The sequence below is a fragment of the Apiospora hydei genome, assembly GCF_038363865.1.
Source record: "Apiospora hydei strain CBS 114990 chromosome Unknown utg000010l_segment0_segment0, whole genome shotgun sequence".
In the NCBI taxonomy this organism is placed as follows: Eukaryota; Fungi; Ascomycota; class Sordariomycetes; order Amphisphaeriales; family Apiosporaceae; genus Apiospora; species Apiospora hydei.
In genome coordinates, this window is record NW_027117369.1 from 243,541 (window position 1) to 271,133 (window position 27,593).

The 27,593-nt window shown below is 53.5% G+C and overlaps 7 protein-coding genes across 7 annotated transcripts; 5 read left to right on the plus strand and 2 right to left on the minus strand.

Moving 5' to 3' along the window:
* Positions 1 to 5,551: 5,551 nt before the first annotated feature.
* Positions 5,552 to 6,130, plus strand: PG997_014229 (uncharacterized protein; the record flags this gene model as incomplete). The annotated part of the gene is made up of 1 exon (XM_066818543.1): positions 5,552 to 6,130. One exon carries the CDS (start codon positions 5,552 to 5,554, stop codon positions 6,128 to 6,130), a length of 579 nt encoding a protein of 192 aa, XP_066660731.1.
* Positions 6,131 to 8,242: 2,112 nt separating this feature from the next.
* PG997_014230 (ATPAse AAA+ type core protein) lies at positions 8,243 to 9,856 on the minus strand (the record flags this gene model as incomplete). Its single annotated transcript, XM_066818544.1, has 5 exons — positions 8,243 to 8,579; positions 8,647 to 8,765; positions 8,907 to 9,230; positions 9,646 to 9,767; positions 9,820 to 9,856. The coding sequence occupies 5 exons, from the start codon at positions 9,854 to 9,856 to the stop codon at positions 8,243 to 8,245; spliced, it is 939 nt and encodes a 312-aa protein (XP_066660732.1).
* A 671-nt stretch (positions 9,857 to 10,527) lies between these two features.
* Positions 10,528 to 10,951, plus strand: PG997_014231 (uncharacterized protein; the record flags this gene model as incomplete). Its single annotated transcript, XM_066818545.1, has 2 exons — positions 10,528 to 10,564; positions 10,629 to 10,951. 2 exons carry the CDS (start codon positions 10,528 to 10,530, stop codon positions 10,949 to 10,951), a joined length of 360 nt encoding a protein of 119 aa, XP_066660733.1.
* Positions 10,952 to 14,103: 3,152 nt separating this feature from the next.
* Positions 14,104 to 15,168, plus strand: PG997_014232 (Sphingoid long-chain base transporter RSB1; the record flags this gene model as incomplete). The annotated part of the gene is made up of 1 exon (XM_066818546.1): positions 14,104 to 15,168. The coding sequence occupies one exon, from the start codon at positions 14,104 to 14,106 to the stop codon at positions 15,166 to 15,168; it is 1,065 nt and encodes a 354-aa protein (XP_066660734.1).
* A 2,743-nt stretch (positions 15,169 to 17,911) lies between these two features.
* On the minus strand, positions 17,912 to 21,832 carry PG997_014233 (uncharacterized protein; the record flags this gene model as incomplete). The annotated part of the gene is made up of 2 exons (XM_066818547.1): positions 17,912 to 20,864; positions 20,943 to 21,832. 2 exons carry the CDS (start codon positions 21,830 to 21,832, stop codon positions 17,912 to 17,914), a joined length of 3,843 nt encoding a protein of 1,280 aa, XP_066660735.1.
* A 3,036-nt stretch (positions 21,833 to 24,868) lies between these two features.
* PG997_014234 (uncharacterized protein) lies at positions 24,869 to 25,675 on the plus strand (the record flags this gene model as incomplete). Its single annotated transcript, XM_066818548.1, has 1 exon — positions 24,869 to 25,675. The coding sequence occupies one exon, from the start codon at positions 24,869 to 24,871 to the stop codon at positions 25,673 to 25,675; it is 807 nt and encodes a 268-aa protein (XP_066660736.1).
* A 644-nt stretch (positions 25,676 to 26,319) lies between these two features.
* On the plus strand, positions 26,320 to 27,375 carry PG997_014235 (uncharacterized protein; the record flags this gene model as incomplete). The annotated part of the gene is made up of 4 exons (XM_066818549.1): positions 26,320 to 26,769; positions 26,870 to 26,953; positions 27,016 to 27,106; positions 27,206 to 27,375. 4 exons carry the CDS (start codon positions 26,320 to 26,322, stop codon positions 27,373 to 27,375), a joined length of 795 nt encoding a protein of 264 aa, XP_066660737.1.
* Between the last annotated feature and the right edge of the window lie 218 nt (positions 27,376 to 27,593).

The window sequence follows — 27,593 nt, forward strand, 5'->3', positions numbered from 1 at the left end:
TCCAACTTGTCGGTGCAACCTCACGAGGGGGCCGACAGGGTATAAATCTGCCAGTCAATTGACAGGAAAGAAAACAATTGGGTAGCTTACCTCTAGACTGGCCTGCCGGCTGTAACGAAGCTGTTTCACTTGCTAAGCTTCTAGTTGTTTGTCACAAAATAAAGCATGAAGTTGGGCGACGGGTGAGGTTGACGATCACACGGCCCAGCAAAGGGTTTCTGCTGCTAGTTTGATGTACGGAGGTTTTTCGTCCCAACGTGGGCGGGAAAAAAAAGATTCGACGGTGCCTCTTGGAACTTGCGCGTGAAACACCAAGATCTGATATCTCTTGCACTCGTCGCAAATCGAAAAATCGAAGCCTGATCTGCTCGTCCTTTTCTTCGCAATTGTCGTCGTTTTTCTTGGTCGCCGGTTGCTGTCGTCCTGGAATTGCAGGTGCGTTGTGCAACGTCGTGCAGTGTCCAATGGTACCTGCAGATTAGGCGGGCGGCAGCTGAGACTGCGATTTCTTCAGGGGAAGCCAGGTACGGATTGCTGGAATGGAAAATGACCCAATGTTGTGATTTGAGTCGGCTTGGATGCCAGAGAAAGTAGCCGTGATACGGTGTTTAATGATGTGTCGGAAATTGCTCTGTAACCAAAAAAAGGCCCGTGTTTCTGTTGTGGTTGATCGCTGTGTCGCTGTCAAGGTGCCTATTTTTCTCTTTCTCCCCGCGGGTTGGATGGGAGAGGGCTGGTTGGTCGAGGTGGTGCTAGGGCGGCCAGAGCTGAATGAATGAATGAACGACTGTGGTGAGGACTTCCAAGAAGAAAATGGAGTAGGGAACGAACAGAACGGGGAGGTGATAGGTATCGCCTGCAGGACGGACAACGAGAGGAAAGAGGCGAGGGCAGAGCAGGAGCAAAAAGTCTGGTAGACATTAGACTCGGTTCGACGCACGCCAGTCAGTCAATCAATCGTGGGCCATTGGACTGGCTAACTGGACCTCGCAGGTGTGGACTTCCAATCAATGGAGGTGACAGCGAGATTCAACCCAAAATGGATAACCTGAGCGGTGGAAATTGACTAGGGACTGGGGCCGGCCGACTGGTGACTGGGTGCAAGGATGCTTCAATGTTGGGCTTGGGCGACTGCGAGTGAGGTTTTCTTCTTTTCGCCAGGTACCAGACCAGGGGGGTGACGGGGGCGTGCCCGAAGTGATGGTAACATCCTGACCGGGAGCGTGGAGGGGGAGCTAGGCAGGCCGCTAGGGGAGTCAAGCACACAGTAGAGAACACTGTCGCAGCCATTGCTACTGCTGCTGCTGCTGTCCCTCCCGTCCTCCCCTCCGTCCATTGCTGCGGCGATCCCACTGCAAGATGCACTATTTAAACGATAAACCCCATCGGCTGCGACTTGGACTGCATGATCGTTATTCCGCGTGGCCATGCTCCCACCACCAGCTGTACCGGACGTCGGTGATACGATGGTCGATGGCCGGTCATGGTCTCATTCATTGTCCGATGACGAATATTTCCGCAGAGTGGCATGGCACGATTAGACGTGGTCGTACGCCGACTGGAAACTGTCCATTCACCTGATTCGTCAAATTACATGATGTCAAAACTACATGCATGTACCTACACCTAATCTGAAGTGCCGTCTTGGGATGAGACGTGGGGTGAGCGTTGGGAAGGAAAGGGTTGCGCGAGAGTGACATAACAAACGCCCCGTCCCCTATTCCCCTTTGCTTCCAATCTTCTTTCCTTTTGTTCGTAGGTTTGCTTCTTATACGCATGTCTTTCTCAGCTAAGACTTGCATGATTTGGGCAATTGACGGGGTGAGCGATAAGTCCTTGCGATTGGTGACAGCACTGGATGCAGAGTATTCCTTCTTGCTTCAAACGATCTACTATGCATGCATCGCATCGACGGCGCAGCTGTGCACAAAAATCAGTCCAGCTGATACGTCTAGGTAACCATCTCATCTCAACTCATCTTATCATGAGGACCCTTCCTGTAGGATAAAAGCAAGCATCAATGTCAATGTAGGTATCAACGATTGCGTAGGCATCGGAGTAGTTTGGATTATTGCGTTTTGATTCTGAGGGTTCCAACGATCAATTGATCAATCGATTGATCCTTCCTCTCCGGCGTGCTCCAACGATTCGGTGGGTTGGCCCTTGCCTGGTGCCTGGCTGGCTAGCGGCCGTCTCGCCGTTGCTTCCCACTAAAACCGCCCAAGGCTGACAGGTTTCCCTCTCTCTGTAATGTTTCGCTTTCTGCTCAACTCAATTCTTCATCCAGCACCGGCAGCCCGTCTTGTCTGACACCTGCATATGCAGATCCTTTTACCTTTACCTCCCGCCTATTTTAGAAACGGATGGAGTGACAGAAAACCGATAGTACACCTTAGCATGCTGACGACCCGACCCTCCATCTGTGATTGTACGATTGCAAGCCAGGTCGCTGGTCCCGCGGCCGTGGATTGGCTTGGTGGATCTACTGACGATATCCTCCACCAACTCTCCGCCGCCACTTCTTGGGAATCGGTGTCCGCTGGGGCAATCTCCCCAACTTCATAGGCCCATCTGGTCCCCGGCACTTGGGAGACGACGATCGTGGCTTCAACAGCTCGCACTATTGCACACTGGCCACTAACTTTTATGGTGTACTGCCCGGGAGTGGATTGCTAGGCTTGGCTTGGCTGTCGAACCATTTTCTCCGTTGTCTTTGCATAACCTCTCACCCAACCGCCAGGTCGTACAGTCTTGCGATGCGACTTCTCATACCTGCCCTTTGGATGAGACGATTGGCTGACGGCAATACGAGGCTGGATACCACCGATGGCTTGGTACGTAAGTAGCACGATGCGGCTCCTAACATGAATGAAGTACAGTTGCTACCTAATTGCTTGGGCTTGCCTGCGCCCGAGACAAGAGATAGGCAACGCTCCAGGCCGACCCGGATCAAGCCGCAAAGGAAGTTGTGGTTTAAGCCAACCAACCGTTTCTCTCCCCACGTTTGATGTTTGATGAGCGTGGGAACAAACGGGTGCTACGGAGGACCCCTCGTCGAAAAAGAAAAGAAAAAGAAAGACTCCCTACCTAAGCCCGTACCTGGATGCGCAACTTGCCGGGCTGTCGCAAAACGACGTCAATGGTTTTTTTTCTTTTTCTTTCTTTTCCTGGCTTGTTTCAGCCCATTTCCTGGTTGGTCGAGGACTTGCAGGCGAATCCTGCAAGATCTCTCCTGGAGCTGTGGCCGACGCTGTCTGTGTCTCAGATATGCAGGTTCTCAATTTCCGTGGCGTTTTCGGCTCCCTCCTTATCCTTTGCGCCCAGAGAAGCAAACAGGTGCCCTGTCGGTTTTGGTCTTGTCGGATTTAATCATCGGAATAGTGAGTGGCCGTTGCATACAAACGGTTCTGCTCAACAACGCGCCCAACTCACCAGGGCGCTGTTGAGTCGTAGGTGCTCATCTTCCAGACGTTGCGAATACTACGGTAACCAAATCACATTGACATGGAAGCAGCTGACAAAACCTCAGCAGCAGTCATGGCCCATGGCCGATCAAAAAAGGCATGTGGCAGAGATGCAAGGTCCCAGCATGCATCGTCCATCACAGCGGGTCGGCATTGGCTTCCGCGGGCCAATAGCGTTGATGTTCCTGACGCTTTCCCCAAGACGGGATCCTCGTCGGCCATCTGCCCTCCCTCTACCAGCCTACCCCTGAGTCGGGGGCGGGTCCCCACGTTACCACGTTCTATCGCTACTTGCCGGGTTGCTTCTGCCACCCCTTATTGTCTTTTTCCAGCTTCCCCAACGCCGCCATCTTCACGCCCACACTGGCCGTCCTTGGTAGCGATGACGTGAGGGTTTTCCATGACTTGTTTGTTCGTAAGAGTTCGGGACATGGCTACTCGCCCGCACCATGCCCTCCACGCAAGCACGGCATCCATGCGACGCCCAGCTCCAGGTCTCACTTCTAGACGCAGATGAAAACGGACCATGCAGGGTGCTGCAGCTTGACAAGGGATAAGCTCTCAGATCTCATAATTCTTCAGTGAGAATCCTTGCTAGGCCTGTCTCCCCATCCCGACCGTACGCAGCTCCTCGACACCACACTGTGTACGCACTGCAAATGCTAGCATAACAGCTTTGAGGACGGCGACCCTCTTGGAACTCCGACATAATTGTCTTCCGAAGTTATCCATCACTTTGGCCGAAATGAGTCTTTTCTGTGGATACTGGCTAATCACATCCGACAACGACAATGCAGCCATGCTGTTTAGGCCATCTAGTCAAAACACCAGCGGCAAGCCACCTGTCGTCCGATGGTGCGAGCGGATTCCGTGTCATTGGTGACAGAATGGTTCATACTGTCTTCGGGGTCTTTTCTTCCCTTTTGGCCGTTGGGTCTTCCGTCATCGTCATCATCGTCATATCAGTCCGCAAGCGCTTCGCTATTTTTGCACCTGAACGTTCCTGCTGTTCAACAATTGGCCAGTGCCAAGGTGAGTCCACAGCTAAACACGAGTCGTCGGTGCCTTTCGGCTTATTACCAGCGACATGGTGATCGGCGCTGGCCCTGCCCAGAAGGTCCTGCTTCGTATAGAATACATATTCTCTGCTGTTATGTCAGCATTGACCTGGGGGTCCTTTTTCCACCCAACGACACACGGCGATGATGCAAAAAAGTAATCGAAACGGGCTGAAAATCACGTTTCCACCATCGGCAGAAAGGGGTCTTGTCTCTCCCGTTCATGCAGGTTTTCCCCGCGCGTCGACTGATGGGCATCAAACGGCATGGACTAGGTAATGAAGGTGCAACATCTATGTTTAATTTTTCCATGTATCCCGTGATCGCACAGGAGCTGCTTACGAAACAAGCGGCCTGGAAAAGACATGAGCAACCACACAACAGCCCAGGCCATACGAGAGAGAGAGAGAGAAAGGGCAGGCCGACGCAAGGGAGCATTCCAATCCGAAGGTCAGGCGATCTGCAGCGTGCCATTGCCATCCCGCTCCGGCATCTTGCATATGATTATTTCTTGCCTACTGTATCTCAACCTCAACCAACAAGCTATTGTTTGTTCGCATCGTGCAGCCAACTGGTTTCTTTCCGGTTCGTCGGCGGGATTGCGCATGCAATCGCTTTTGACGTCAACAAACAGCAGTTCGTCGTCTATCCTTTCCACCTGGCATTGGGGGTCGATTGAATGCGCATTCCTCAATTCCTCCTCCATGGGTCGCGGCCATTGGCAGCAATGCTTAAACAGCAATAAGCGCACATACCCCTCCCCCTGTCAATTGTCAATTTGCGGAGATGAGGCTTCTCTCATTTCGCTACACTACGGTAACCCCAAACACTCCTTCGCCGCGGTTCTTCCAAACGCCTGGGATGCGCCCGGTGATCAGACAGCTGTTCGCTGATTACTGTCTTTGCCTAACCTAAGTAGCATATGCAGCCTTGTGCGTAGCTGCGCAGCCGGCGCGTCGCTTCAGCTTCCTTCTGTGGCTTAACTGCAGTAGCTAGAATATAGAAATGGCGATGCAGTTTCTTGGAGCCATGCCAGCACCAGCGCCACGGTGCGGCCTCGACTTGGATTTTTCCGAGGTAGTCGGTTCGAACTGCCACGAACCGATCTGCTGGTTGCCGTTCATTTCATCTCGATTTGTCTTGGAGATGATACTGATAGGCTTTGGGGCCCAGGACCGTCTGGACCGCCTGGGCCAGTTCGGACGCAACAAGGTTGGGCCCAGTTTATTAAGGTCAGTCAGTCAAGTCAGGAACCTGTCCAAGGACTGCCCATGTGCGTGCGATAACCCCTTCCGCTCAATCACACCTCAGCATCCCACCGAGCAAGGTCTTGCCAGCCTGCTGGGCAATCCGGTTGTTGAGAAGGTGCGTTTCTCGCAGTGCGATTTGATCCGCGATGCAATCCATGACCATGGCGGTTCGCTGAGCACGGCTTTCCGTTGGTGGGATCGTCGGGACGCCATTGGATTCCTCCTGGCCAATGCTTCCTCCTGCTCCCTCGCTGTCTCCATTCGCCATGCGACCTCAGCTTACAGTACCTTCCACTATCCTCGCTCTCGGAGCTCGGACACCGGTCGGGGGGCACGTGGAGTTCCTCCTACTAAGTAACTTCAAGACAAGCCTAACCCGGGTCATTTGGCCCAGAGCGGTTGTAGTTGCAATGTAAACAAATTATACACGGTTTGGGATAGGCAGATCAATAACATCAATTTCAATTCCTGAAATTGCCTGCCCAGCGCACATGGCGTTCTCCATGCTGGGAGAGACAGAAGCGCGGGGTAATAAGATGAGAAAGATGGACACCCCTCGCCCTCTCTGTCTTTGATTGACTGCATGCATACACTCTGGCAGCCCACCCTGAAATCAGACATTGATTGTATGGACCGCACGATCTCGGCCGCTGCCGTCTTATCAGTCCAATCGCGACCCTGCTGTTCCTCCATTATCAGTCCTGGGCCTGTCGACCGGTCGCCTACATCAAACGTACATGAGCGCGTCTGCGACGTATGCGTGCGCCTCGGGTGCCTGCCAACCACATCTCGTCGTGAAATTGCATGTGCCTCTCCGGTGCTGCATCCGCTGCCGTCAGCTTCCCACTACCTACCTACAGGGAAGGGTGGCACAGGCGGGTGTTGCACTGCATTGCAGTAGTTCGCGACTGTGAAAGAGAAAAAAACGAGCCGGGCTAATAATACCACCACCACAACAAACGCCCTTCTACCGGCTTCAGCATCATACCTGGGCTGATCTAATCTCCCATCTTCAACGATACGCGAAATGTTGTTTTTCCTCCCCTTGGTGAACGCGATCGCGACGCTACCTGTCTCGTCCCATCCCATCCCATCTCATCTTAGTCTTATTTTTATTTTTATTCTTATTTCTTCCTGCCGCCTCCCTTCATCCTTTCCTCCTTTCATCTTATCTGCGACTGGCCTCCCAGAGCCACAGTCACGGACGGCTCTGGCAAACGGGCTTAGGTGTTATGTAATCAAACCCCCTAGTGTTCTACACGAAACCGATTTGGACCCTAACTCGCCGAACGGGGAGGCATCAGTGCGCGCGCCGCCGCCGCATTTCCACTCACACAAATTCGGGATGGTTTTTTTTCTGTTCACTCCCTCCATCGGGTAATTGTTTAGATCTCCCGCGGCCCTGTTAGCGGTTAGAGCTTTTCACCTTTGAGAGGATGAGAGCTCTTCTCTTACGTGAACTGACTCGACAAGCCCGCAGAACCGTCCGTACTCTACGGCAATGGGGCGCATTGGATCGTCGCAAGTTGAGTCTTCGGGGGATTATTTAGTGGATGGTTTGGGGGGTGGTCTGGCTGCCGCCCGGCCGCCCGCCCCGACCGACACGAGTTGCCCTTTTTTTATTCCGTCTTGCTCCAGTGTACTCGGACCCATGTGACAATCTATGAAACAGGATTTGAGTAATTACTTCATGACTTTTCGTTCGCTTTCGCTTGGGTACATACATGCGTGGATAGATCATGGGTCGATTCGCAATACAGTGGTAGGAAATGACTCTGTTCGTCGCTGTTTTGGTGGCGTGCATGCATCGCGTGGATCGAGGATGCCCCCGTGTGGGCGTGTCGCGATGAAGCAACGAAACAACAACCGGCTTGCGCTCGGTTAAGTCGGGTCGCACAGCCTCCTTTATTCCCGCCCGCCCTCCTTTATCTGCGACTCGACTCTGGGGAAAGAGTCCCACCGCCAGCCCTTTCTGGATAGCACTGACAGTCCGCCTTATCATTCGTTTCACTCCTTCCGCTCAGAATGACTGAGCGGTTGGTATCCGCACAGAAAACGTGGTGCCATGGCTCTTACCCACCTGCCGCTTCGGGAGGAGCAAATGACTCGAGCGTGTACCATAGCTGCTCAAAGGCCGGGTCAAGCAACACAGCCTCGAAGGGGCACCAGCTACGTCAGGAAAAGGAATGAGGTTGAGCAGCTTTCGGCCTCTTACGATGCCGTCGGTCAATGATTCAACATCGTCGTGTCGTCGACAACATGAAGATACAAGACGATGCCAGGAAGTGCACGACCGACCCCTTTTCTTGAAATGGGAAGCCTGCTTCGGGGTTGCCAGCAAATGATTACTATTCCCCTCGTTCGAGAGGCTGGATGAAGAACTATCAACTCTTGTTCGAATAAGCATACAGACGGATGGCTTGAGTGTTGTAGCAAGGTACTGTAACATGCAATACTCTCGTTGATCAGGTCACAAATGGGTTGTATCATCATGTGTAGTATATATAAGTAGGGAATCAGGTTGTCCTGCCCGTACTCCACAGAAAGGGGCTCGACCGCATCCCATATAGCTGCCAAGGTCGCGCGGGATACGTTGGCCATCCAGTATCTGGTTTCCTGAAGAAGAAACATCGTTGCTAGAAATGCCAAGATGAGAACCACCACGAATTAGTCCCGGCCCGATCACAGAGTGCCCTCTTCCATCGTCGTGCTCACTGCCTTCTCCATGTGCTCCAGGCTGAGCGGCGCCTTGTCCCACAAGACCATCCGAAGGAGGTCTCGCGACGATGTTCTTGATTTTTCGCCAGCTCAGTCGCGGTGCCGCGAGCTTCTAGTACTGCTCGTCTGGCAGCGTATTGCCTTCTTCCCACTCACTGCTTCCAACTCGCCGACTTGGTCTCTGTGCTTAGGTTGGGGTGCCAAAGTGTAAGATAGATTCGAGACTTGAAGGCGTGGTTGATAGCGTCGGCGCAGTTCGTCCTCATGATATGACTCTGTCGTATCATTACAGCATCCTGTAGCTCAGGTTTCTCTGACTAGCTCCAAGATACTTTTTTATATAACCCCAGCTACCTGAGTTGGTGTAGCTAGGTAAGATAACGATGGCGAATCAGTAACATTCGCCTGAATTATACCGCAATGATAGCATTCTGCTCGCGCCAGGTTGCGCAACGCCTCTGCAGGAACATGTCGCGCTCGTCCAGCAGCAGCACTGCGTCCCAGTTCGCGCCCATGCCAAGCGCCTCTTTGAGGACCGGCTCGGCCACCAACGGGCGGCGCCCCAGGTCGCTCGCGCCGAGGGCGTACAGAGGCTGCTGCGCCTTCTCGGCCACGGCCTCGTTGGCCAGAGTCTTGTCGAGGCCCGTGTGCCCGACGAGCACCATCAGGAGGCTGGTTCCCTTGGCCACGATGAAGTCGTCGAGTAGGGGGTCGTTACCGCCGGAGCCGGAGACGTTGCCCTAGACGGAGGGCAGGACAAGGTCTTGTACCGACCAAGATGAGAAGCATGTTATTTTTATGTAAGCATCTCAGTGCAAGCCTTGAAGTGAGGCCCAAATGGCCTCAATGACCTTTTGTCTCGTATAAATGACTATGTGCTTGTTTTATTGGGAGATAGATGGAAAGGGGGTAAACACTCGAGTTCTGGACCCGTTGGTACCCGTACTGGCCTTGAACAATTTGGGCTGTGACATATCATACCTGACCTCCTTTCCATTTCAGTGAATGTACTTGGCAATGATGTGGGATCCCAGATCCTCACCGCAAATCTCAGATCTAGCACCCTCGGGAACCAGCAGTTGTCCGTGTCAATGAAGTCCCGTGGTCAGTCGGCTGGCGGTGTTCATAATACCCACTGTGGCCGAACCAGATGACCTCGTTGATGAGTAGGTCCTGGAACTCGTCGATGATCGTGTGTATCTGAGGCTTTAGCGGCTCGTATAGGAGCGTTGGGGATGGATTCACCGCAGACGATGTCTCGTCACCCGGCTCAAGAGCTATTTGAAGTATTCCCACATCTAGATGAATGGGCGAAACGGAGGCCTAAACCACAATACTCGATACTGGACGCTCTGGCGTCAGCCATTGGTGTCGTTGTTTCTGGATACATAGGTGTACATATCGATTGAGCGAGAATAGCGAACTCCATGCACACTGCGTGGTTCACTTATATAAAGGGCCAGAAGGTGTGATTTGACTTTTGCGAGCTAGCTCTGCGCCATATCGAGGCTTGACTCTTCCTACTCATCACTTGGGACTAGGGAAATTGGCAATCCCTGATTGCATGTGCAAGATTACATTCCAGTCTCAATTGCTTTGCTGTTTAACTGCCTCTGCACTCAGCTCGGGCTTTGGGTAGAGATCATGCCGAACATGATAAAGGTCCCCGTTGCCTCTTCTCCCTTCCCCTTCCTTTCAACCAGCCAACCTTCGAGCGGGCGTCATCTATGATCTCCCATATATCCCACGACTTTTCTCTCCAATCACTCTATCGAGTTCGGATGGTGTTCAATGTGCCATCATTCAGGGGCACAATGGTACGGCAGTGGCCGAGGAGCCAAAAATAGGGGACATGGTCCGTGCATAGGCAGAGCTTCCCCACGAATCACATCGCGCCAATCATTTCTCAGCCCTGATCTCCGAAATTTTCAAGTCACATCACAAGCGCATCCAAAAATCCATATCTGGTTGATCGATCAGACCTGCTTGATTGATTTTGACGGACTGCGAAATCAATAACACAATCAAACCACCACCATGGCGGAAGGCTCAGCATCCGGACAGAACTTGGCGGGTATGATTATTACCCCACAACCTCATCCCGCAACCTGAAAAGAAAACTGACAGCCGGATCCCAGCTCCCGTCGTGGCATCATCATCGTCATCCTCCACCCCAGCACCCGCCAAGGCATCATGCGCCCAATGCCACAAGGCCGAGGAAGTGTCCGACGCCGCGGACGAGGAGGGATCGTCCTCGAACCTGAAACCCTGCATCACGTGCAAATCCGTCCTGTACTGCTCGCGCGACTGCAAGAAGGCGCACCTCAAGCAGCACAAGAAGGTCTGCGCCAAGCTGGCCCAGGAGTACGCCAAGACGGCCGACGTCAAGATGGCCTCGCGGTCGGCGCCCAAGGCCGACACGCACCGCGGCGGGCTGCAGAAGTGGCAGTTCGATACGTGATCGGAAAATCTCGTTCGAGAGAGATGAAAGCACATGATGCATGATCGAATCGGAACTGTCGATGTAGATGGGAGTACGGCGTTTGGGGCGATGACTTTCATGAAGGGTTGCTATGGAGGCAGGGGAACGGACCTCGGAGGCCGCTCGGCGGGATGGTGAGTGGAGCGCAACGGACGGGGCGGCGGGATCGAACAGGTCCAGGCGGACCGCCGAAGTACCGAGTGCGTACACGGGAGTGCAAGCGACTCGGACCGGGCTCGTTCCCTCGGGTGTCGTGCCATCAGAAAACGGGGATCCCGCGGGCGCTCGCCAAATGCGGCGTCTGGAATACCACCACCTTCTCGACTTCATCTGCAAGCGAGAGGCTTAGGTAGAGCGGCATGGACTCTATATCCATGCCACAGAATAAAAAAGAGCCCCTTTAGGGAACAATGATAACCTGATGGGTCGCTTCCATAGTGCAACGAGGAGTATCACTGGGCTCTCTCTCACGCCTGTCCATATTGTCCAAACAAGATTCGAAACTATCCATGTTGGTGGTTTCTCAACCTACAGCAATGCGTTGTGCATCTTATCTTAATGCTGAGTCCGCAGCATAAGGACTTTGCTCGCCACGGACCTTACCCCCTGACTATTTGGGTGTTGCCATGGGAGCTGCCTGTCAATGTTGACTCACTCGACAACTTCGCCCCCTTTGTCGGGTCAAAAGAGGTTCCGGCCGAAAGAAGACCTGGGCCAGCGTCATCTTGGCACAGGATCCGAAAAGGAAGCTTGGGGTAACCCATCCTCTTATAAGCCAAGCCAACGGTTGCCCGGAACGGAAGGAAGGGGTCTGAGGGCCTATGCCATAGGTGGGTTGGCTATGCAGTATTCACTATTGCACCGGGTCTCGGTTTCACGGGAGAGGGGAAGAGGTCGCATTCGGAGACGGTCTAGACTGTTGCTGTTGGACAGACAGAGATGAGCGTGTCTGAAACATTCCCCAACCTGTCAGTCATCTCAAGTGGATAGCTACCAGAGTTGCTTCTTTCCTCTAGGATTCTGACTGCATCGAGCCAAGATAGCCAAGATGCCGACTCGGCCTCGTGGAACTGATAAGAAAGGGGTTCTTGGCTCTTTGACTCCCCATATGTCTCGTATATAATAATCAAGGCAAACCAGTGGTGATGGTCTGGGCTCCTTTATGGCTGCAACCACGTAAGCTCATCTTCTCTTTGATCTTATCTTCATATCACCTCCGAACGGACTGAAGCAAACACATATGTTAATCGATTCCGTGCTTTATATACTGCTGCCCAAATCAAACAGTCGAGGGTGAGCTCTATGCATCCTGAATAAGTATTCATAGACAGTTCCGCCTTACTTACATCCGTATCCCAGTAAGAACCTAGGTGTGCGACAGCGCCTAACGCACTGTTCTTTCGAATGAGACCCGACAAGTTGGTCCACGGCAGAAACACTGCAGTAGCGGCAACATAAGCCAGAACAAGACACGAGAAAGAGAGATCCAGGCTTTCCGAGCGAGATCCGCAGCCCGCGTGTGGGGGTTTGCGGCTGACATACATCTATCCCTCCCCTCCCCCAGCCCAGTCGCGTGGCAGCAGCAGCGTTCCTTGCTTACTACTACTAAGCCCTTTATTTCTGTGCACCCGGACCTCTTCTTCTCTGCCCAAGCAACTAATAAGCCGAGGCCGAGGCCGATCCCGAGCCCGTTCATCTGGCAGGAAGTCGGAGATTAGGTATGTATGTCAGATACGACTTTATCTATGATTCTCTATGTATGATAAGGGACGGTTATTACGTGGGATGTCTACGTGGGATTTCAAGCTCTCGTCATGTATCAGAAATAGATAGCAATGTTGCCAAGTAAAGGGGCCAAAGGGAAGGAAAGAGAATGTGCGAAACGATATGTTGGATTTGAGTGCACCCCAAAAACGAGTGCGACAACTACAAACCCGAGTTCCGAGTCCCGATGCCCGAGAGTCGCCATCAACGATGCGATGTCGCATTCAGGTTCGTCCAAGTCACTGTCACCACATCGAATCACGACAGGCGATAGTGCAGACTCATTGGCATGTTGGTGGTTTGTTGGTCGAAATCATAATTGATTAGATACGAGAATGGTGTTGGATAATATTGTGCGATGTTGGAAATAAGCTTTGCATAGTTCACCATTTCCCCCTGTCGGATGCGACTCGATGACGAGGCCCAGCCGGAGCCAGCTGCAGTGTGTGTGTGTTGGACTCAGAATGCTGTGAAAACCGGAGAATTGCCAAGAGAAAAAGGGCTGAACAATTCAATGGTCGCTCTCGCATTCGCACCCCCATTACTTATCTAGATAGGTACCGCATGTACGGCTGAATAATGGACCCTCGGAGTTTTGGAACGGAAAGAAACACGTAAGCTTGTTGTGGTGGCCGAAGCCCCCAATGCCGGTTCTCGCATAACGGCTGCGGGTCAATAGCGATTGTCGGGTTAGGATCAGTTGGTGCTTGTCGCTGTTAAGCTGTTGCCTGCAGTTAGCTGGCTCGTAGGACGCGGCTGGTGGTGGCTTGGCGCTTGGCGATGGGGGCAGTTCAGCTGGGTGACTAAGCGGGTTGGAAGCCGTTGTGTCCAATGAGAAGTCAGCGAAGTCAGTATTCCATCGTGTCGGGCTGTTGGACATTAAACGAAATGCCACTAAAGGAGATCTGATGCTTAGCGTTCTCCTTCTGCTGCAACTAGGATCGTAGTAATAGAGGCTGAGGGAATCCTGCCTGCGTCACCTCCGGGCAGGGCTTGTAACACACCCGGCCACGTTTCGCAAAGCGCAAAAGAATCCATGCTGCTGGAAGCGATACGGTGCCCGCGGGTGAGATCAGAAAATGAGATGGAGATAGGACTTTTCTTCTCCGTTGGGACCTGGAGGAATGGGGGTCGGTTGATATAAGGGTGGCCATCGTCACGGGTTTTCTGGGCAATTCTTGGTTTGGTTCATCAGAGCATTCCAACATTCGCCTCCGATCGATAGATATCGCATCGAACCTGTCGACTCTCCACCTTGGATCATCGTCGCATTAAAGCAGCTTTCGACCGACTCTCAGTTTCCCCGATCGAGTAACGAGCCAGACCGAAGCATCTGATCTGAAACAGGTCAGCACATCACCGCAACCATGGTGTCCGCCTCCGACTTCACCACCGTGTGCAACACGACCATCCTCGACACCGAGCTCTGCACGCCGCAGACCTGCTGCCTGTCGCAGGGCTGGATGGACTACATCCCGACCCTGGCCGGCAATGTCCTGTACGCCGTCATCTTCGGCCTCCTCATCCTGCCCAACGTCTTCTTCACCGTCCGGGCGCGCACCTGGTCCTTCGGCGTCTGGATGACGCTCGGCCTCATCGGCGAGATCGTCGGCTACATCGGCCGCATCATGCTGAACAACAACATCTTCAGCTTCATGGGCTTCCTGACCTACCTGGTGCCCCTCACCATCGCCCCCGCCTTCATCACCGCCAGCATGTACCTCTGTCTCGCCCGCCTCATCCACATCATCGACCCGGCCCTGCAGTACACCCGCCTCAAGCCCATGATGTACACCTGGATCTTTGTTACGTTTGACTTCATCGCCCTCATCCTGCAGGGCGCCGGCGGCGGCATCACGGCCACCGGCGATGACAACAAGGACCAAGTCGACCTCGGCGTCAACGTCATGATGGCGGGTCTCGGCTTCCAGGTCTTCTCCCTCGTCGCCTTCTCGGCCCTCTGCGGCGACTTCACCTGGCGCGTCCGCAAGGGCCAGCGTGAGTGGCGCACCGCCTCCGTCGCCTCCACGGACCCCGTCATCGAGGACCGCTACCGCGCCCTGCGCACGACGCTCATGTTCCGCGGCCTCATCGGCGCGCTCGTGGCCGCCGTCTTCCTCATCATCGTCCGGTCCGTCTACCGACTGGCCGAGCTGCAGGGCGGCTTCCACGGCAAGCTGGCCAACAACGAGGTCGTCTTCATGATCATCGAGGGGCCCATGGTGATCCTCGCCTGCGCCGTCCTCATCGCCTTCCACCCGGGCCTCGCGCTCAAGGGCTACTGGGACATGAAGGGCTTCACCAAGATCCAGCAGGCCAACGTGACCAAGATGAGCGTCCTGGGCGGCTACGGCTCCAGCACCGACCCGTCGCAGGTCGTTCTGGAATCTTCTCGCGAGGAGGTTGGTCGCCCCGAATACCGCCACACATGATCTGGCGGCAATGTCCGTCGTGATCTCTGAGCGCGCGGCGATTAAGGTCATGCGAGCAAAGATCTGATGATGGTTTCCTTTTCGTTTCTGTGTTGTCGCAACGGGTTGAAGACGTTGCTGATGGGAATGGCTAGAATGGTTTGTGGCGTGGCGTTCGGGTTGGTGCAAGACAGGATGAAACAGGATCTCTTGGCCTATTTGTTTGAGGATGATTGATTTGAGGGTGCGTCTCGGGCATTGGGCTGCTTGACGTACAACCCCCTCGCGCGATTTGGTCTCAAAAAGGGAATAATGAGGCATGTGAGAGTACGCACTTGTTTAGGTTAGAACTGTGTAGCAATGATACCCGCAAAATCGCGATATCAAGAATAACACAAGGTTCCTTGGCGATTCACCATTAAGGTAGCGGGAGCTGCCTGTTTCGATTCGACCCTCATGCCCGCCGCTCGGCGTTGGTGAACTGCCGGGTGCACTCAACTCAAGCGAGCGGTGGTTCCGTTTGGTTTACCTCTGCTTTGCTCCAACGTCTCCTTGGCATCCGTAGGTGGCTCATTCGTCCGAGAAATTGTCGTCGACCAAGGCCCCCTTCCCTTGCTCGAGGTTGAGTCAAAATCAGAGTTTGGTTCTAGTTTCAGCTTGGCGAAACAGCCTTCTAGGCCAGTCCGAAAGGGCCTGCCTTAATGCGACACGCATCGTCGTAGAGGATAGAGGGTGAGAGGAAGAGAGTGTGCGACTGCGCTACTCACCGCCGCATGACGAACGATGAGTAACGTCGGGTCGAGCCCTATCCATCGACCCATCCATCTCTCTTACGATGCGATGGATGGGCAGTGCTCTTACGATTTGCAAATGCGGCCTCCGACCACTCGCGATTCAAGGATTAATGAGGTAGAGTAAGAGGAAGGAGGACGAAAGGCAAGGATGGCCGAGCTCGCTCATGAGCCGCGCTGGGCACTATGGGTATTATGTATTCGCTTCTCCCAACCGAAATGCGCGGCATCCAGTCAGAGCCGTCCCCAGTACCGGGCCAAGACTCAGATAAGAACGTGGGGTAAATGAAAAAAAAAAAAGCAGGCTGCAGGAAGCTGCAGGAAGCTCCAGAAAGCTGCAGCGTCGCACCGCTTGGCAGCAAAACTGGAGGCAGTCAGGCAGCCATGACGAAAAAGAGGGTGTGAAGGCACCGAAGGGAGATGCCCGCCCAGGCAAAACAAGACGACGAGACGAGAGCTTGCTGCATGCACGCACCGTAGCAGCGCTAGCCCCCGGATCTGCACTGCAACGCTGCCCCGAAGGAGAGAAAAAAGAATAAGGCCCCCCAGCAGCCCAGGTTGGCCCCGGCGGTCCCTCGTGCGCTATTCGCTGGGCTGTGCAGGCCTGTTGGTGCTTGTTCATGCGGGGTAGTTCCAGTCTAGCCAGTGCCATGCCTAGCGGTCCAGGCAGTTTGCCCAGCACTAAGCAGCAACGTCAGTCATTCGCCGACCAGTCATCAAGAAGAAAAACCCAAGACCCGGGCCAAGACCCACCCCCTGCCACGGTTAATCCAATCTAGTCGTGACGACCTTGGTTCCTCTTTTATTTTTTTTCTCTTGGCCCTCCCCTTTAGCCTTCTGATCCTCGAATGACGTGGGATGGGCCTTTAGTGATGCGCAAAGGGTCCCTCCGAGCTAGGAAGCCTAGGAGCCTGGCTGCCTGGGGGGCTATGACGGCTGACCGGGGACCACCATGTCGAAGGGGATTCTTGCCTACACAGGAAAGGATGAGGCAGACCGGCAGACCGGCGACTTGCGGGAGCCTGCGTGCCTAGCAGCGAAGGGCGGGGGCGAAGCAAAATAGAGATAGGACAGACGGGAAAGAGGGGACGAGGATGATGGATGGATGGACGAAAGGGCCGACCACATAGCCTTTGGTGGTTTGTCTGTCGTCTATATAGATGGGCGAAGCATCCCCCTCTCTCAGCTCTGTGATCACTCCTCATCCTCTCGAAGTAACACAAACACATATACAATCAGTCTCCTTGTCTCTATATCAAGCCAGCGTACAGTTCATGACAGCGAAGCAATCCGACAGCAGCCTATCGTCGTCCTTTTGCCCGAGCTACTTAGACTCCTACCACCCCGCGCCATCACCCACAAAACATAGACGGAGGCATACCGTACCTCTCCACCACACCAACAACACATCCTCGTCGCCCTTCTCCATCATGCCTCCCTACTCCAAGTACTGCTGCCAATGCGGAGGCATGCTCGTCATCAGCGACAAGTGCTCGGCCTGCGCCCACACTGAGTGCACCAAGTGCTTGTAAGAAGACGAAGAAGCCCTCTAAGCTTTTAAGGAGTGAGTCAGCCCATCCACCCACCCCATCTTGCCCCACGAGTCCGCATTGCCAAGTGCCGCCCCACTGACACCATGTCAATCACAGGTCTGATGTCTTTCTACAAATGCATCACCATATCACGATACAACCCAATTTGGGGACGGACGGAGTTTTACCAAGCGATACGGGGTTGATGCAAGGCTTTATTTCTTTTTTTCTTTTCTGACGACTATCTATGATGTATTCATGAGCTATGGGGGTGCAACGGGGTCACTGCTTTTCCGGCGTTCTGTTGCCAGTGCATTGGTATTGCGAGCGCCTCGCCTATTGTACAAATCAAACTGTGTGTTCTCAATCGTGCTCGACTTTAGCCAGAGTGGTTCATCAAGAAAACATGTTCTTAATCGTTTTGGCCCCATGGTTCACATCTCAGTCCTTTCGCGTTCTCTTCTGTGACGGCGAGTAGTGGTCGGTACGGGCGAATCCATGGTTCTCGCGACCCTGGGAGAAGTCCCGCTTGATGCCTCGCTGTCCAAAAGACTGTGTCGAACTTGAAGTCGGGCCGGTCTCAAGGGTCGCGCTTCGCTGTCGCCCGCCATCCTGCTGGTACGCCTGTGTCGGAGTTCGAACAGGGCTGCGGCTGGACTCAACCATGACCACAGTTCGTTGGGACTCTCTTCCCGCGATACCTCTCGCGGCTGATGTCCCATCAGCGACCTTGTTGGAAAGGAGGGACGCCATGGTAGTGATACGGCCATTACCAGCGGCGGCACGGGCTACCTGTCGGGTGCGGCTTCGAGTGATGAGAGGGCGCAGCTCCTGCTCGCGGAAACCGGAAGCTCTAGACCACTCCATCATCTCCATCATGGCCTGCAGATTTTTACCCCAGTGCTTCAAGTTGAAGAGCTTCTGCACCAGGTCGTCCACGCCTTCCTCGTCCAGCAGCTTCACTATCTCGTCCGACTTGGCCATCTGGGTCTCCAGGATTCTGATGCGCTCCTCGAAGCGCTTCTTGTTCTTCTTCAGGGCGCTGAGGTGTTCCTCGTTCTTCTTCGTGTCGACCTTCAGTGACTTGGCATGGTTGATCTGCTCCTTCTCGTCTTTGATCAACATATCGAGGTAGGCGATCATGGCGTCATTGTACGGAACAATGCTCTTCTTCTTCAGGTATAGACCGAAACGGATTGCTGCGTCCTGCAGGTCCTCAAGAGTCTTGTTCGATTCGTCGACCTCCTTCTCCAGTCCCACGATCGCGGACTTCTTCACTTTCCGATCAGACCTATTGCCTTTGAGGCGCTTCTGGACTTCTTCGTTTGTATGCTCGACCACCGTCTCCGTCTGACTGAAACGAATGTGTAGATGGCTCTGCCAATGATGACCGCATCTCTTGCAACAATTGGGTCTCGTCCCAATCGTCGTGAAAGCCGCGCACTTAGCCATGTCAGGGTGGCCCATGACATCCTCCTGGACGTTGGTCAAATGGCAGGGGTCATGGCAGATGGAGTTGTATAAAGGTCTTTGGATTCCCGAGATATCTTTGTACTCGACACAACTGGGATCCTTACAGACCGTCCGAGGATGATCGAGTCGTTCCACTTCGATCTCAATACGATCGAAATGCAGCAGCTGTTGGAGTGACTTCTTGTCTATTTCTGCGGACTTCAGCTCCTCGATCTTGTCTTCGTTCATGCGAATAGTTCGCTCGATTGCATCTGTAATGTCAGCCATCGGCTGCGTGAGCTCCGTGATGACTTCTCTGGCTCGATTGACGCTCATCGTACTTTTGACACGGTGAGGCTCCAAGGATCCAACATGGTCAAGGAGAGCCTTTGTCTGTTTCGTCGAGTGGTTCCAGCTGTTGCGGAAGTCTCCCAGGTTGTCCATGGTATATCCAGTCTGCTTCTGTGTAGCTAGGCATCGGAAACTTTCCGAATCAAAGCAAAATACCTTGTCAGATGTGAGTTCGAGACCCAAGGAGTGGTGCTTTTCAAGAAGCAATCTGAGCGGCTTCAAAGAGTCTCCAGGCATGTAGTTTGACTGTCGGGTGTTGGTGAAGCCCCAGCAAATGTTCCGGACAGCATCACGGTGAAGGTATGTCAGAAGCTCCTGCACACAGAACTTGAAGATGACATTGAGACGAGCGTTGTTTGGCTTGACCAGAATGAGTATCCCATGCAGACTCGAAAATTGGTTCAAGGTGCTGAGGATCTTGTCCATGTTGATCTTGTCGAACTTCTCGCCTCTGGCATCTCCGATGCCTGGAGTATCGATTAGTCGAATCAGACGATCGCCATCTTGCACACGATAGACCGTGGGAGACTGTGTGGCGGATTGCCCGGTCGATCCTTCCCGTTCTTCATCGTCCTGTCCGATTTTGACATCCCGCTCGACGAAACTTCCCCCATTGTCAACGTATTGGATAGTGAAGGAGCTGGGTACGGCGTATTCCAGCTTCTCGTGCTCCATTGCATCATCGAGGGACTCGAACATCATATGGTTGTAGAACGAATTGATAAAGGTACTTTTGCCCACACCAGATTCGCCGAGTAAAAGTATGTTCATCTCCTTGTATGAATGCAGAGAATCGAGCTTGTCTTCGAGCTCATCGATGTCCCATCGGACAAGCGTCTTACCATGTGCTTCGTCATTGCACTGCCAGGTTGTACCGTTGAGACTGGTATGGCCACAGTCGCAGTAGAAGAACTTGTCATGGTACTCAAGAACACCCCGGCAGTGGTAGCAAGCCCATTCCTGGAGCGTGTTTTCGTCGCATGGACAAGGCAGACTGACAAGTCGTCTTTCGCGAGGCGGGTGATGTCCGTCATCGGCGGTGGACTTGAAGTCACGCTTCATGAAGTTTTGATCTGCAAAGTCCATGGCCCGGATCATGTCCGGTATCTTGACCTCGCCACGGCTGTAGAATAAGATGCGAGGTTTGGAAAAAGGTATTTCGGTTGATTCGCATTCCGCCATGGCCACGCTGTAGTCGCCAGGGTTGCGGGCGAGTAGCTTCGTGATCACTTCTTGGCTTTCCTGCCATGATGTGTCGTCTCGTTTCATTTGATCCGTGAAGAACATGATATATATGTCGATGCCCGTAGATATCACATTTTGCGAAGTAGTGTAGTCGAGATACTGTCCTCCATGGATTGCCAAGGTTTTGCGTAGGTAGATTTCATTGAAGACATTTGAAATGATCTGCGCCACACGATCGGGCGAGTTGCTGGATTGATAGTGGTCATCTAGCAACTTGGCCAACGAGTCTTCCGAGCGGTAACCTGAGCGTACGTCCACGAGGGCGGAGCCAAAGTCAGTCATGAATTTGTCTTTTGCCCCCAAAGCATCTTGCAGATGACTCGAAGTCTTTGAGAGGCGTTGGAGGCTGGGGCCCGTAAGCATGAACTCGATAGCGCCTGTATCGTGGATGGATTGCTTGATCTTGCTGGCCATCCTGTCCTACCTCTCCCAAGTGAGAATGGCTTGTTCGAGGACCCATTTGGGGGCTTGAACCATAGACACGCCACGAGCAAGCTGAAAACCACACATGGTGCGCAGATAATCGAGAGGTGCCAGAGTGTATGCGACCGGGTAACCACGACCATATTTGGTCTTTTCCAGAATGGAAGGTATCGTAGGAATGAGTTTCTGGACTGTCGAGTATTTGGTTCGATCCAGTATCGACATTCCCACGCTGTCGCCGAGCACCGCGAATGTCAAGCTGTCGAGATTCGGCTGCTTAGAGTTGTCTTCAGCATTGACTTGAGTCTTACCACCAACGCTTCCTCTGGGGTTGAGTAGATGCTGCGCAATCATGGACTTGATGTGCTCCATTTTATCTGCCATGTCTTCTTGTGTGTTGACTGGATCGGCCAGTGTTTGTTGGGCACAAACAATGAATTGAACACCAAACGTCATGCCCACAACTACGTGTGTATTGCTTCTGTTTCTCAGAGGCTCCTTGATGATGTACTCGCGCAGGGCTGGGCAGCTGAAGTCCAGCGAGATGCTTTCAGTAAGAATCTCCGCGAGAACAAAACCTTCTGCGACTCCCTCGTCGGGAGGAGCTTGAACCAAATACCTGGCAGCACCCCGAACTTGCACGGAGCCTGTAATGAAGCTTGCAGCAAGGTCCGGGTACACTCCGAAGGCCTTGAACCGGTCTTGCATGTTATTGGAAGGAGAGGTCTGCAACGTCATTGTCCGATTCTTCTCAATTGTCTTGGCGTTGGGCGGGTAGTTTGCTCGAATGAAGCTGACATCCTCGAAGACGTCGCGGTGGGCATTGTAAGCATCACCTAAATAAGCATCCTGCCCGAGAGCAGGTCGCAGATGACTGTTGTTGGAAGCCATGGCGACAAGGGCTTTGGTGCATAGGAAACGGAGGCGCGGCGATTGCTTGAGGAGCCGGTTGCTGTGGCGAGAAGAGAGATTAGCTAGCTATGTCTGAAGTGTAAGTGCTCTGCACGTCACCAACTTGACGACAAGGAGCGTAAAGAGATCTGATACCAACTGGTCTGTGGAAATTCTTCGTCGAACGCTCAAACTCTTCACGACTTACCAACTGATGATATCGCAATATCACGAGACTGACGGTGCAACGAGTAATATGGAAAGCAAAATGCTGCTCTGAAAGGATGGGAAAGTTCAATATGGCTGTGACATGCGTGTCTTGTTAGAAATATTGACGAAAGTGACGGGGTCTCGAAGTAAATAAGGCCAATGGGAGATGTTCGATGCCATCTGGCAATCTGAATTCTTGTATGGGCATGGGGAATTGAAGAAGACATTGACTTACCAGCTGTTAGATGTCGCGTAGCTTGTACCCTCAAAGTAAGGGACAAGGACTGGATATGAAACGTTGGGTGGCGTTGAATGTCAAGTTCCTGTACAATATTTTGCAGAACGTGGAAAGTACCAATCCCAAGGATGATGTTGCGCGGAGATTCTGTAGTCGAGCAGGCTGGGGTGATTTGATGCATCAAATGTGAGATGCAGGTGCAGTGTGTGCTTGGCTTTGCCCGGTGCATCCTCGAATAGGATGCAGCTGGTAAGCTGTTGCGCGGAACATGAAGTTGTGATGGAAGGAGGAAGCTCTGTCTCGTCGCAAAGAACTTGAGCCAATGCAAACTGGTAGACGATTTGATTTGATGGGAAGAAGTGTTCCCATCTGCTAAAGCAGGCAGGTACGCTGGTTTGGCTGACTAAAATTTAGGTGGAGAGGGTCTTGGTACTTCACAGTTCCTTCCCAAGAAACAGAGAAGGGATGTACACCATGTCTCTTTGGACCAAGAGATTACGGTGAAGGGAAACAATGCCGCTCGAAGAAATCATAAGTTGAGATGAATCGGAAGGTGTTCCAAACTTGCCTCGAGAGATGGACAAGTCAAGGGCTGGAGATGTGGTGAATTATGATCGTGTGGTCACCCAATGGCTTCAAGGCTGAGCCTCCTCGCCTCTCCAGTAAGATGAAAGAAAGTATTCGCCCGGAAGGCGGCACCCTAGCTATTCTTTGCTATCATTCACCAGTGTATGGCTTTGGTCTTTGAAGCTGATGTAGAGGTGACAACAGAGGATAAGGATGGGCTGTTTACGATTTTGGGATACCAAGAAGTTGATGTGAGCCTCGGTTGGGGTTTTGATACGCCTACTCCATACGTCCAGAGTAGGAGCTTGCTACGTGTCAGTCTGGGAGAAAACGCGCCCCTTCTAAGTCTGGCTGGCAAATATCAAACGGTGGTGAATATATCATGGCTGCTCAGACTGGATGCAAGGCGTTCTTGGAGGTCACCGTGTCACCTGACAAAGACTGGCACTTTTCCAGGCATTGGGAATGCCTCTTGTTAAATGCAAGGACAATAGAGCTTAGAAAAACACGACCAGGCTTACCTCACTAAACTGCCTCAAGCAAGTACATTTTTACAGACGATATGTCTCTGGAAGGCGGCACGATTATGACCAAGTCCCATTGGGTATAAACTGACCGAATTGCCGGGCTCCTCAGACGCAACCGCGTATCAGAGTTGTCAGTCACCTACCCGATTTTGCTTCTTCATCGCAAATTCAGCATTTGAACCTACTGATCCATGGTATCCTCTGGGCAGCACCAGCCCTATGGCTATTGGAGTAAATCTTAGTACCCAAGATAGAAAACTGCACCAGCCAGGGATGGGTGCCTCCCGGGAGCCCACGAACAATCGGACATGCATACCATTGCCAGTACACAAGATCCTCTGAACACAGTTGACCCAACATTGGCCGTCATGCAAATATTGTTTTCTTGTTTTGCTTCTTTTTCGGGGCCCAGAGACGCTACACACAATCTAGACATATAATCGACAAGGAACAATCACAAAGCAAGTTCAACGATAAAGCTATCCGGCCATCCACCATAAGCCGGCATTTCGTTGATACTCCGCAGCTCCGGCTGGGTAGCGGGTGCCAAGTCTGATTCCGTCGGCGGTTTCGCGCAATCGCCATGGCCGCCTAATCAAAGCGTCGGGTCCAAAGTCGAGGCGCGCTACTGCAGGCGCTGTGTATTCTAGGCACTCATGGTGGCTTCGCTAGCTCATTGTGTTTCGTCATCCATCGATTGACTCATCTGAGGCCGCCAGCACAGTGATGAGGAGGAAAGCTAGTCCCGCGCGGGTATTTGCAAGATTCTTTCTCCCCATTTCTAGTCAATATGTAGAAAACGTCTTAGCAAGCAGCTGGATAATCACTGTCTCCACGGTAGCCCCCATTTCAAAGCAAGCTTGAAAATGCGGGCTGGAGGTTGCTTCATCTGAACAATCGCAAGTCTAGGCGATGGCGCTAAGCCAAGCCTGGGAACGGGCTGACTTCAGCTCTCTGATTTCCCGCCAGTAAAAAGCATCACCGCCGAGATATCTGGGGTCCACCAGCCCTATATTGGCCGCTAAGCACAAGCTCCAGGTGGACACACGCTCTCTGCGCGGCCGCTGAACCTAAACTTTTAGCGACAGGACAGGCCACCCGTCATGCCGTGAAACCACTAACCGTAACCGCGAAAGGCCGAGGGGAGCGCGAAGGGGGGAAGAGGTAGGACGGCTTAAACCACCAATCTGCCAAGATGGTATGTATAAAGATCCCTTCCAAGTCGAGACGTATAAACTCTACTCAGCCCGCTATCCATTCAATATCTACCCTACACCTTAATATATGTTCACCACTGCGAAGCGCTCCGTCTCTGACCTTTACAAACTTCGAAGGTCCTCCCATCAGCTGTCTCACCTCCCAGTCAGCAATCAGCACCACAGAATCTCAGGCCAACTTCCTCTCTTCTTCAAATCACCACGAACATTCTCCAATACTAGAGAACCCAAGAAAAACTTCTCAACATCATCAGTACTGCACCGCAGCACCACCAACATGCACGCCGCCCAAGTCCTAAACTGGTCCGACGGCCCCCGCTACCTCTCCGTCGCCGCCCCACCGCCACCCACGGCGGACGAGCTCCAGCTCCGCGTCCTCGCCGCCGGCGCCCACAACGTCGTCCGCTCCCGCGCGGCGGGCACGCACTACTCTGCCAAGACGCTCCCCCACACGCTCGGCATGGACTGCGTCGCCCGCGACGACGCCGCGGGCCAGCTCTACTACGTCACCTCCATGGCCGACACCTTCGGCACCTTCGCGGAATACATCAACGTGCCCAAGGAAGGCAGCACGCTCGTAGTGCCCCTGCCCGAGAGCGCCGACCCCGTCGCCATCGCGGGCAGCGTCAACCCGGCCTTCAGCAGCTGGATGGCCATCACAGCGCGCACAACGGACCTACCCAAGGACTGGACCTGTCTCATCCTCGGCGCCACGAGCGCCAGCGGCCGCCTCGCCGTCCACGCCGCGAAAGCCCTGGGCGCGAAGAAGGTCGTTGGCGCGGCGCGCAGCGAAGCGACCCTGAAGACCGTCGACGGGCTCGACGGCTACGTCGTCTTCGACGCGGCGGAGAAGGACCCGCAGCTGCTCAACGCCGTCGGCGCCGACGTCGTGCTCGACTACGTGTACGGCGACGTCGCGGAGCGGTTCTTCGCCCACTTCCGGAACCCGGGCAAGCCGGTGCAGTACGTGCAGATCGGCGTGCTGTCGCGGCGCGACGGGGTCGCGCTGCCGAGCGGGATCCTGCGCTCGACGGATCTGACGATTCGGGGGCCGGCGGCGGCAGTTGGGGGATGGGGCAGCTGATGAAGGAGTTGCCGGTCTTGGTGCCGAAGCTGGTGGGGTGGCCGGCTGTGGCTACGAATACGGTGGATTTGAAGGATATCGAGACGACATGGGAGGACAAGTCGCTTGAGGGGCGGGTGGTTTATGTTATTTGATTGAATTTGGGATTTGCGGGAGTTCTCGGAGAACTGCTGGCTCCTGTATACGATAGAAGACTCTTGATTTACATATAAACTTAATGGAAACGCATTATGTTCTCCATGTATGTGCTCATGCCAAGTAGTTGCTATCCTGCTTTACTCGCTCCCCCCTGCCAAGACCATCACCCCTATCTTGTAGTGGGGCTTCTTGTCATCAAGTGCCTAACATGGAAGAACCTCCGCGCGGGGATTGCGATACAGACTTACGATGCCGCCAGTGGTATTGAACGACGAAGGATCTCACCACCATCTATTTAGCCGAATTAACCAGGAGTATTGCTTTTCTATTAATATATCTCTTCGACTCCATTGGTGCATTTACGGTCTATCCGTCTGCCCTGTTCGTATATGTAGGCCGACACACCCCAGCCATGTTCATCCTAGGGACTTCTCTTGTTGCTCTGCTTCGCCTTTCAAGGATTCGTCCACCAAGTATTCCATCCCAACCCACCCCGACAGCGCAAGATGAAGCACCCATCTCTGCCAACCCTGTCAGCCCTGCTGCCGCTCCTCCGCCCCGCAACCGCCATCCACGCCAACTCGGTCGAAACGCCCGACTCCTGGTCCTGCGACGCGTCCCGGGGCATCGACATCAGCTTCACCCCGGCGCCCGAGCACCACCAGATCCTGGTGAGTTTCCCCACCATCGCCCTGACCGTCACGCCGCCCGCCCACGGCTACCCGGGCGGCGCTTCCCACGTCGGCTGCTCCGCGCTCGTCGGGTTCGTCGACTTCGCGACGCAGCGCCGCTTCGCCGTCGCCAACGCCACCTGGCGCGCCGACAACGGCGTCGACCTGCCGGCGGGCGCGGAGCTGTACCGGCTGACGGCCAAGGTGGAGTATAGGATCGAGCGGGATATGGGGACGTTTCCGAGGAAGTACCCGATTGTGAAGGACTTGAGCTCGGCGGTACTTGTACGTCGTGATTTTCTAATTTCCTTTTCTCTTTTTTTTAGGACAGCGGGTCTCTTCAATACAATAAAACTACACTGACATGATGCATGCCATATATTAGCTTGACCTCGACTTGGACCCGAAACTTGGCGATCAAGCCCGCCAAGGGAAATTCGAGTACTTCGCCGAGAATCCCAACAGGGTGGTAAGAAGAACCTTCTATTCTCACCGGAAACTCTCGTTTTGCTGATACCCAACTTTCAATAGTGGTCGGAGTGCAAGAACGGATATGAAGGCAACGTCACCAAGATGTACTTCGGGCTGTCAGGCCACACCAGGAAAGGGGGTACCAGCCTTCGTAAGTACCCTCGCGATTTATAGCACCAACATTGTCGTATCATGCCCCTCCATTCGTGAAAACCTCGAACCACTAACCGCAAGATTGAAACCCCCGCAGCCGGCTGGTCCATGGATCTCGGGCTCGTCTGGGAGGACTGCTACCCGCCCGATGACATCGGCTGGGGCCAGGCCATCATCAACGGCTGGGAGAGCTGCACTTACAGCAATGTCAATCAGACGTCTCGTGCACTGCTTCCGGACGTCTTTCGCAAGAATAGGAAGAACTGACAGTGTGGATGGTGAAGTGATATGTAGACAGTGTGGGTTGGGGAGGTGGGATGCAGTGCTAGCTATGCTTTGGTTATCGCCGGCACACAGTGCAACTGGCGATTGGATGGATGCAATATGGATTCTGTCAATAATAAGCTCCAAATTGAAATAATCAGACGAAAGGTTGAATTGTGGAAAATTGCGGGTGTCCCCGTCGCGGGGGCATCGGTGATGTT